The sequence below is a fragment of the Tribolium madens genome, unplaced genomic scaffold (genome assembly GCF_015345945.1).
Source record: "Tribolium madens isolate multiple individuals breed KSU strain unplaced genomic scaffold, Tmad_KSU_1.1 Scaffold_96;HRSCAF=242;Tcas5.2_LG5, whole genome shotgun sequence".
Classification (NCBI taxonomy): domain Eukaryota; kingdom Metazoa; phylum Arthropoda; class Insecta; order Coleoptera; family Tenebrionidae; genus Tribolium; species Tribolium madens.
In genome coordinates this window covers 10,523,237-10,533,013 of record NW_025401068.1, presented here as the reverse complement: position 1 = coordinate 10,533,013, position 9,777 = coordinate 10,523,237, and the positions used below count along the sequence as shown (strand labels likewise).

Genomic DNA, 9,777 nt, shown 5'->3' with positions numbered 1-9,777 from the left:
CAGTTTTATTCTCACCTGAGGATGACCACTTTGTGGTCGAAACGCGTTGTGCTATTAAAATAAAAGTTTGGTGTGACGGGCTAATCGTGTTTTTGTTCATCGTTTCCATACCAAGAAGATCCAAGAAGAAGAAGATACACTGATGTAAAAAAGCGGATTACTACTAATTACTCTAATTTTGCAAAAAAAGATGTTGCAATTTATCTATCCATTGTTTCTACTTTGTTAATAATGTACATTATAATAAGTAATGTAAATAAATGATAAGTAATAATAATACATATTTATCGTAGAGTTTCCGCGAAAATGTAATGTTTTTCAACGCAAAATACAAAAAGTTCGACTTGCTAAATACCATGTTTAATGTTTTACAAATAAGGGATCAAAGGACGTAACTTCATTTAAAAATCAAAATGGAATTTTGTTCTTTATGTAAAGTTATAAGAAAAAATCTTACAAGAAATCAATGTTAGATAAAAACTTTAAAAACAGGGGAAACATTTATTTTAACTATAAAACAGCAGAAACGGTGAGTAACCCTGTATTTTTTATTTTTTTTAATTGATTTATTACTTTATTTTAAAACTTTATTATCACATCACCATATTTCTATTTTTTATTAAAGATAAATGAGATGGAAGCTGCAATAATAAACTACTGAAACAATTTATTATTATTTTATTTTGAATCACGTTAAATTACATTAAATAATAGTCATTTTCTAACACATTTTCCAAATAAACGGAGTAAATACCAACTTTTGATTTGTATAATTTGTATTAATGTATTTTTATACACATCGTTTTCCTTTCCGTGTATGTCCTCTTTGTGCAATAACTTTTCATTTATATATCAAACGATGAGTGCTGCTTAAGTCATAATCTGTGTTCTTCTTCTTTTTGGTATCAATTGATTTTAACAAACAACGAATCGAACAACCTGCTATTAATATTACGAAACAAATTACGAAAAACAACACAGGATTATCGAAAAACCAGTTTTTTATGTCCTTCAGAAGGGGCAGTTCGTAGAAAGGTTTCGATGCGTAAATAACCCCGCAAAAACATCTAAAAATAATAGTGCAATGTAATGATTTTAGGTTAGACAAGTAGACAAGTTTATTTATCAGCAATGATGTCATACAAATGATTCCAAAGTATAAATAAATACTTTTTTTATTATACCTGCATCATAATCCAAAATTAAAACACAAAGTTGTCTAGGTAGTTGTCTGGACCAATTACAACGTGGAAAAATGTGCTTAACAACGTAAACTAGTAACCGTCTCTACGAAAACCATTCACAAACAACCTTTGATAATTTTATTGTGTAAATTCACATTTTTTCAGTGCTCATAAAAGATCGTAAATGGGCAGGTATAATAAAAAATAGCGTATAACACTCGTTTATAAGCGCCTTTAAAGTGTTTTAAAGGCTTGCTTATAAACTAGTATTATAATATACTATTGTGTGACAAGCCACACATTTTTTTAAAATGACATTTTTACTCAGTGGTAATCATCAAGACTATGATAAGCCATACAGTCATGAGTTTTTCAAAAGATTTGTGGAGGTTAGTGTCTGAGTTACTACTATTTTTCAATAATTTGATTATGTGGCTTATCACGTTTTTACAATAATCCCTTCAATTAATATGTTACTTACAGTATAAGAAACACAGTTACAACTGATTTTTTAGAAGACCCCATTCTCTCAGGTCTTACAGGTAGCAGCTAACTTGGTCGCTTCAACTTATCTTTTCTATCTCATGCATGTATAAAAATACTAACACAATACGAGAAATTAATATTTGCATCAAGATTAGGTATTTTGTTAAAACAAATTTCTAGTCACAAGTCACAAGTCACAATTAAACGGGATGTAACTGGATGGATTTTTTTCTTCGATTATTATTTGTTAAATATACATGTTCAAATTGTTACACTTTTTGGAAGACAATTTGTTTTGAATTAATTGAAGCAATTATACTCATAAAATACATTTGTTTTGAATTAATTGAAGCAATTATACTCATAAAATACATTTGTTTTGAATTAATTGTGAAAAAATATAGTCCAAGACTCGAGTTGTAAATGACAAAATTTAAAATAAACTATGCAAAACTGAAGAAGTTGTGTCTATGAAAGGTACAGTTGGATTTAAAATTCTATTCATGGTCCTTATGGCCGATTCCAATCCACCATGAACCACATTTTCAAGGACGAAAAAAATGCCGTTTTCCAAAAGTTCCTTCGTTGTATTTTCCAACAAATTGAGGAGCCAGGCATTTAAGACATTTCCAGTGAAATGGAAAGAAATAATCCTTTAAAAAATTCAAACAGTGAATACAATTATTTTCCACTTCCTTACCCTGAATTATCTATGTGGAAGTCTTCCAAAAACGCTGTTAATGTTTGGGAGTCAAACCCGATCTTTACTGTTGCTGATAAATAACCGATTTTCCCTTCAATTCCCCCCTGAGACTTGAGCCCCATTATTGTGGTATCGTAGTCATAGGTGAAGTGCATTTCTTTGAAAGCGATTGGTATTGTCATGAAATATTTCTTGTGAAAATTGTATGACATAATTTCGCCTCTACGATGGATGGTCGATAAGTCACTCAACCATCCATGGGACAGTTTTATATTCCCTTGATACGTGACAATAAACGTCTGCAATCACATTTAGTTTCATTTTTGCTTAAACTAAAACTCACATTGGACAGGTTTGTAGCCACTCTAGGCATTTGTATGGGATCAAAGTCTTCATGGATCAACAAAGTGCGAATATTGAGGAAAACTTCGTCGACATAATCATTGGTTATTGTGCGATTATTACTGAATCGTCGAAATTTTCACCACATTATTATATGTAAAACAACTTACTTAATGTCTTCGATTAGTTTTTGGAAAAAAAAATGACTCAGTAGAACATTTTCGTCCAATTTGTATCTTGTGGGACATTCGACTTCTTCGATGATGTGATGGCCTAACATTTTTGAAATTAAACAGAGAAAAACTACAATTGGCTTCATTTCGCTCATCACTATCTCATTTTTTGTCACGTATTAAATTATCTTTGGAACAAAATCGAACAAAATGGTGATAAAATGTGTTTGCATAATAAAGAAAAGTGAGTAAGCGTTTGATAGATAATTAAATAAAGAAAATAATTAAGGAGAGTTTATTTTTCAATGTTGCCAACTTAATCTCTGATTAAAATAAAAAAATGCTGGTGTTGTTTCAGGACCCGGAGTCGTGGGATTCAAAAACCCATTGATCGCCTCATTTATCGCCTCGATAGCCGCCGACAGCCCCCCCTTAATGACACTCTCGACCACCAACAAAATCACCCGTTTCAGAAGAAGTGTTGTCACATCAGTCAACAAGTTGAGGAGCCAATCAACGAGCGCGTTTCCATTGAAATGAAAAGTAATTCGACTAAAAACTAAAATTTACTCTATTTAAAATTCATACCCCGAATTCGTGATCCAAAACTGATCCAAAGACACCTCCAAAGTCTCAACATTGAACCCAATTTTTACTTGCACACCCAGCGAATTGACTTTGCCCTCGATTCCCCCCGTGGGTCCCAAACCCATGATTTTCGCACTGTAGTCATAAGTGAACTGTAAGTCGTCAAAAGCGATCGGAACTGTGATTTCCAGATATTTGGTGTTGGAACTGTAAGAAGCGACAACATCGCCCCCTCGATGGATGGTCGATAAGTCGCTTAACCAGCCATGGGTCAAGTCCAACTCCCCATGGTACGTAATTATCAGAGTCTAGAAAAATTCAAAATCGATTTTTTTTCTTCAAGTGATGGGCAACGAACGTAGTTGAAGCCTGTATGCATGTCGGGCATTTCAATCGGGTCAAAACCACCATGAATCATAAGATTTTGAATATTTTGGAAAATTTTGTCAGCGTAGTCGTTCAAAATCGCTTCGGTGCCACCAAGTCTATAATTTTTGTCCAATCTCACTTTCAATCATGAATTTTAACACTTACCGTTTCATTTCTTCAACTATTTTGTTTAAAATTTTATCGTTTACGAAATTAAAATTGTATTTAGCCGGAATTTTGGTAAACTCAACACTTTCAATGACCACATCAAAATCTTGATTTTTGATGTGGTAACCCCAAACGAGGGTCAACAAACAAGTTGCAACAACTAATTTTCGCATTTTTCTCATTAACTGTTTGTTTGTTGGCGACTTTTATACACGAGAAGCGATAAAATGATTAGATATTTTCGAAATTTGCGTCTTTTGGATATATCGAGCGTCAGAAGTGTTATCACACCTGTGATTTTATTAAAAAAAAACCTTATCTAACTAAAAATTTGTTTTTCACGAATAGCATAAAATATTTTTTAATCTTTCATTTAGAATTTTTTTAACTATGTTTTATAAAATTTGAAGGTTTCTTGTGAATTCAAAAAACTGTAATTTTGGGAGAAATTTCAGGCAATGAAGCACATTTAAAAGAATTGCATAAAACTAAGGTGTAAAGTAGGTATATTTTTGTAAGTAAAAACTTTTATATTTATGTGTTTGTAGTTTAATCAATTATTTTTTTGGATAATAAATGTCGAGTAAAAGTTAAAACTGAATTTTAATCTAAATTAATTTACCACGTTTTTAGGACATCCTTATTGAGAAATTATAATAGTTGTCATTCCGTTAAGGAATTAAAAATCTGATTGTTGAGTCCACAGGGTTATTATAAATAACTGTAGTGTCGTAGTACAATGAAAAGAAAATGAAAATTTGCCGTTTCTCAGTTTATTAAATCCATTTGTCATCATGTTTTGGACATCCTTGACTAAAAATTGTTAGTTATCATACGGTTAACGATGGCCAAAAATGTGCTTAAAAGCCGATTTTTAAATCTAGGAGGTTATTATAAATGATTGTAATATCGGAGTACAAAGGAAAGCAAGGGAAAATTTGCCGTTTAACAATTTATTGAATCTATTTATAATTACATATTTTGTTAGTTTTGTTATTGTTATTTTGCAAGATATAGCTAAATTTTTTTAGGCCAAATTGGAATATTTCTTTAAAATCTCTGTTGGCATAATACTCGTAGGATAATAAATAATGAATCTATTTTCTCTCAAACAGTTAACTACATATTTTTATGTTTTATTTCAAAATTTAAGTTTACAAGATGCAAATGCAATTTTAATACAAAATTTGTAAATATTAAAGATCTAAAAATTATTACCTATAAATTGTATAAAGCGACAAATAATATTGGAAGTAAAATGATCAAACATTTTAAAGGCTATTGGATGTGACAATCATTTATAATAACCCTGTAGTATTTTAGATTGGAGATAAAGTTGGTCAAACTTGTTTTGTGAATTACCTTGTTCGCTGTTCTTACTTTTACAAAAGCAACACTTTTTTTTCAAATTTACCAAAAAAATATGTCTCTTACATTTTAGTTGTCTCCTATTTATTATACATAAACTGTAGCAAAAATTTTTTATCTTTAAAGGAATAATAAAAGAGCAATAATAACAACAAAAATTGGTTGTGATTAAGTTTGTTCAATTACAAGCTAATTAAGGTACATAAGGGCAGTGGTGGTCTCAGGGATGGGTGTTGTTGGGTTCAAAAACCCATTAATAGCGTCATTTATGGCATCAACGGCTGTTGTCAAACCTCCACGAACCACACCTTCGACTACCAGTAAAATGACTTCTTTCAAAAGAACGGTGACCACATCGGTCAACAAGTTAAGGAGCCAATCAACAAGAGCGTTTCCATTGAAATGGAAAGTGATGTGTCTAGAAACAATTATTATTTTCCTTTTCAAAAAAAAAATGAATAGAATACCCTGAATGTGTGATATAGAATTCGTCCAAGCTTGCGTGGATCTTGTCAACATCAAACCCAATTTTGACCTCGCAAGTCAAAGCAGAGATCTTTCCCTCAATCCCCCCCCTGGGTCCCAAACCCATGATTTTCGCACTGTAGTCATAAGTGAATTGCATATCATCGAAAGCGATGGGAACTGTGACTTCTAAATATTTGGAATTGGAGCTGTAAGTGACCACGACATCGCCTCCTCGATGGATGGTCGATATGTCGCTCAACCATCCATGGGTCAAGTCCAACTCTCCATGGTACGTAATGATCAAAGTCTAGAAAAGCACTGTTGGGAAAAAGTCACTTCTGGGAGGGTTTTACCAACATAATTGAATCCTGAGTGTTGGTCCGGCATTTCGATGGGATCGAACCCACCATGGATCATTAATACACGCAAATTTGTGAAAATCTTATCAGCGTACTCATTGATAACAGCTTCGGTACCACCTTTTGGATTATCTAGTTTCTTCGCCAATTCGGCCAAAATCTCTTCGGTGGGTTTCAACGATCCTGGTCTGAAGTTGTACTTGAGAGGCACTTTAGACGAATACTCCACTTTGTCTATGACCACATCAAAATCTTGTTTCTGGATGTGGTAAGCACAAATCGTGGCAATAAGACACGCGGCTATCAACAATCGACGCATTTTCTCGCTCTAGTTTCACAAAATGTAAATAACTACAATTTAAGAGTGGACACTTAATTCTTTTATAGATCCTTTTTATTATCAGAACTGATAAGGGGGCACTTGCAGTGATTGTTTTCAAATCAGATTTTGAAAACAAACATCGTTTTTCCATTTTGAAAGAATTTATTTGTTATTGCCGCTGAGATAAACTGCTATCAGTTAAATCAGTTATTTTTATTAGAACACAAGAAAAAAAAATTCAGAATATAGTAAATTTTTGTTGGAAAAAAAAAATAGACAATAAGAATGCAACTAAAAGTTTTGCATTTTTTTATATCTTTATTTAAAAACAGAAAATACTTCAAAAAATTCTGGTGTGATTCTGGTTACAATCAACATGGTCATGGCGCATAGTTCAAGTGCTTGAAGATAAATTTAACTGAAAATAGGTGGTTCGAGAGTTTAAGTTTGATTGTTTAAAACATCTGACACAAAAATACTAGTTATCTGTTATTTATTTTGTAACAAAAAATGCACTACAGGAGGTTTGCCAAGCTCAGCAATTACTTACTTATATCGAGAGATCAAGATAATTTGTAATCTTTGCATCCGAAAACGTATGTTTGTTTTTGAACTAACTGCACGTAAAACGTCAAATAAAATGTCGAAAAGTAAAACGGCAAAATGGGTTGGAATTAGTCGCCGACGTATATGTTTTAAAGATAAATCATAAATTTAGTTATTAAAATCATCACCTTTTTCAACATCATGCTATTTTACCTTTTGACTGTTCATTTTATTTGACATTTCACAGACAATCAGACATACGTTTTCGGATCCAAGGATGACTCGATTACAAATTATCTTTATCTCTCGAATGATTGTAATAATTTATTATCAATGTTTTCGGCAACTTTTTCTAGCTTCGATGGGGCCCACTTCCACCGTTTTGAATTTTTAGATCGTTTGGTGTCTGTCATTAGGTAGGTACAGCGACAATTCAACACTTTAAAATAAAATAATTGACTTCTTGCCATTTTAAATTTTTTGACAATTGAATTTGAATTGTCAGTGGTAGGTAAGCACCAATCAACATGCTATGAATACAAAATTCCCTAAATTGCAAGATTTTCAATTTTATCAATTTTTGTTGAAAAAATGAAGGCAAAAAAAATCATATATTGCACAATAGGCTGTATAATAAAACTCGGACAATATACTAAAGTCGCGGTCAATTCATAACGCACACTTCCCTGTGTTAATTTGTAAAAATTGAGTTGTATAAATCCGACTTTAAGAATCCAATTGTTTTTTAGGGACATATCTATCAAAAATAACAATTCTACTAGAGGTGGCGGGTGAGAGGGGTCGCCAACTTTGCAATAAATTAGATGGCCACTATGAATTGACTTTATTATGGTTAGGCAATCAATAAAACACGCATTTAGTGCGTTGTCATTGTCAAGGTTGGCACTAGGTCGATTACATAACATAACCTCATTTCTCCCATAAAATGCTCCTAAAATATGTTTACTAGAAAATCCACATTGGTGAAAAAGACAGGCCCGGACCGCGTGGGTCGTTACGAATTTCTCAAGCAGTTAATCGTTGAATTTGGGACAACAAAATCCCTCGGTGAGTGTCACACTTGGGCGCGAAATTCAAAATTATTGCAAATTTTCAGAAGCGAAGAAGCAGGTTTTGGCAAATTTGGCCAATTTTTCGTACGATCCCGTCAATTTCGAGTTTCTGAAGCAGCTACACGCCATTGATTTATTCCTTGCGCAACTTTCTGAAGACAACGAGGATTTGTTACATTTTGGTATCTCAGCATTGTGCAACCTAAGTCCAGGTTTATCAACAAACATAAATTACATAATCAGAAACAATAATGTTTTCAGACGACGAAAGCAAGGATTACATCATCAAACTCAACGGAATTAAACTCATTTCGGACAGATTGCTCCACAAAAACGACCAAATCGCACTGAATGCTATTACAACCCTGTATTATCTTATTATTCCCTCAAACAAACATTTAGTGACTCCGGAGATATTAGACAAGATCCGGCTCTACGAATCCCACCCGGATTCTCGCTACAAAAACCTAGGAACAATGTTTATGGAGGAAACGAGAAATGATTAGGATTCGGCACTTTTCCACCAAAGCCACATTCCTCAAAAGGGTGACCAAAACCGATTTGGAGAAATTTACAGATTTGAGTGGCGACACGAACCCAATTCACTCCACAAATGGGCCACAGAGGGCGATAGTACACGGCGCGTTACTCAATTGTTACGTTTCTAAAGTCATAGGGACGCAATTACCTGGACCGGGCTCTGTCGTAATAGCCCAAACTTTGAATTTTCCGAACAAATGTTACGAGGGAGACGAGGTAAAAATCACCGTAGAAGTGGCGGAAAATCGGAAAATTACCACAGTTAAATTCACCTGTGAAGTACCCGAAAGGGGAGTGGTACTTTATGGAGACGCCAAACTAATTCCCCCGAAAAATAAATAATTTAGTTGAGAATTTTTGTATTTTTTGCCGCCCTTGAGTCGGATTTAAACAAAAATATTTCAAACTGGGTCACAATTCTTTCAATGTTTATTGTTTTGTTTTCCTCAAGAATCCGCCAACTACGCATTGAGGTGTTATTTAAGCCCGGCCAACTCTGATGCGGTCACTTTGTGTGCAGCACCCTGTAATTATGTTTTTCGGTTTAATGGTGGTTCTCGCCCTCTGTGCCCTTGCTAGGGCAGGTGACCCCAACGGCATAAAAACCACCGACAAACCAGTTCCGTGCACATGTGGTGTGTTCTTGAGTGGACAGTTCAAGAAAGGGTCAAAGGAGCAGCCCAAAGGGGTGCCCGTCCTCACACAGGAAATGGACACCCCCTTCATGAACAACGCCATGGGAAATCGCCAGTGTACCAACAAGTGTTTGGAAATGGTTCGTATTGTTGGGGCTTAGTGGGGTGGAAAAATGGGTAATGACAGGATGTGGGTGTAATGGCTGTCTTTTCAGATTATCACGCATTTGCCTAAAAGTGCAGACATCATTTGTGCCACCACAGACCGGGATTTGGTGCACAAGGAGAGGGCCTTTCTATTCATCAAAAACTACAACGACAAGTGGCAGAGCACTAACTTATCGGCAGGACGCGAGTTCTGCTGCAAGGACAACGTCCCTTACAAGTGTCCCATGAGCTGATAAAACACATTTTTGTATTTTTTTCCTAAAACCAATAAAACTTCTTTTGCAA

The 9,777-nt window shown here is 34.1% G+C and overlaps 4 protein-coding genes and 1 long non-coding RNA gene across 5 annotated transcripts; 3 read left to right on the top strand and 2 right to left on the bottom strand.

The window, feature by feature from the left end:
- The first annotated feature begins 119 nt into the window (after positions 1-119).
- LOC123012619 lies at positions 120-4,512 on the top strand. Its single transcript, XR_006413224.1, has 3 exons — positions 120-529; positions 3,247-3,766; positions 3,820-4,512. It is a non-coding gene; the product is annotated as an uncharacterized LOC123012619 (long non-coding RNA).
- On the bottom strand, positions 661-3,179 carry LOC123012618. Its single transcript, XM_044410657.1, has 6 exons — positions 2,886-3,179; positions 2,717-2,837; positions 2,371-2,672; positions 2,045-2,323; positions 1,666-1,960; positions 661-1,067 (listed from the first exon to the last, which is right to left on the bottom strand). The coding sequence occupies exons 1-4, from the start codon at positions 3,041-3,043 to the stop codon at positions 2,104-2,106; spliced, it is 801 nt and encodes a 266-aa protein (XP_044266592.1). The 5' UTR covers positions 3,044-3,179; the 3' UTR covers positions 661-1,067; positions 1,666-1,960; positions 2,045-2,103.
- Positions 4,513-5,527: 1,015 nt separating the features above from the next.
- On the bottom strand, positions 5,528-6,588 carry LOC123013047. Its single transcript, XM_044411346.1, has 3 exons — positions 6,207-6,588; positions 5,849-6,156; positions 5,528-5,799 (listed from the first exon to the last, which is right to left on the bottom strand). Exons 1-3 carry the CDS (start codon positions 6,525-6,527, stop codon positions 5,571-5,573), a joined length of 858 nt encoding a protein of 285 aa, XP_044267281.1. The 5' UTR covers positions 6,528-6,588; the 3' UTR covers positions 5,528-5,570.
- Positions 6,589-7,945: 1,357 nt separating this feature from the next.
- On the top strand, positions 7,946-9,031 carry LOC123012937 (armadillo repeat-containing protein 7). Its single transcript, XM_044411180.1, is given in 4 exon segments — positions 7,946-8,144; positions 8,194-8,361; positions 8,411-8,661; positions 8,663-9,031. Coding segments are annotated over 4 exon segments (897 nt in total). The 5' UTR covers positions 7,946-8,035.
- LOC123012936 (follicle cell protein 3C-1) lies at positions 8,715-9,777 on the top strand. Its single transcript, XM_044411179.1, has 2 exons — positions 8,715-9,464; positions 9,540-9,777. Exons 1-2 carry the CDS (start codon positions 9,189-9,191, stop codon positions 9,723-9,725), a joined length of 462 nt encoding a protein of 153 aa, XP_044267114.1. The 5' UTR covers positions 8,715-9,188; the 3' UTR covers positions 9,726-9,777.

Coding starts and splice junctions, on each gene's coding strand:
- LOC123012618 (XM_044410657.1), bottom strand. CDS start 3,043: ATGAGCGAAATGAAGCCAATTGTAGTTTTTCTCTGTTTAATTTCAAAA. Junction 2,673..2,716: donor TGGCTACAAACCTGTCCAAT/GTGAGTTTTAGT, acceptor ATGTGATTGCAG/ACGTTTATTGTCACGTATCA. Junction 2,324..2,370: donor TTCCACATAGATAATTCAGG/GTAAGGAAGTGG, acceptor AATTTTTTAAAG/GATTATTTCTTTCCATTTCA.
- LOC123013047 (XM_044411346.1), bottom strand. CDS start 6,527: ATGCGTCGATTGTTGATAGCCGCGTGTCTTATTGCCACGATTTGTGCT. Junction 6,157..6,206: donor AACACTCAGGATTCAATTAT/GTTGGTAAAACC, acceptor GTGCTTTTCTAG/ACTTTGATCATTACGTACCA. Junction 5,800..5,848: donor TTCTATATCACACATTCAGG/GTATTCTATTCA, acceptor AATTGTTTCTAG/ACACATCACTTTCCATTTCA.
- LOC123012936 (XM_044411179.1), top strand. CDS start 9,189: ATGCGGTCACTTTGTGTGCAGCACCCTGTAATTATGTTTTTCGGTTTA. Junction 9,465..9,539: donor CCAACAAGTGTTTGGAAATG/GTTCGTATTGTT, acceptor CTGTCTTTTCAG/ATTATCACGCATTTGCCTAA.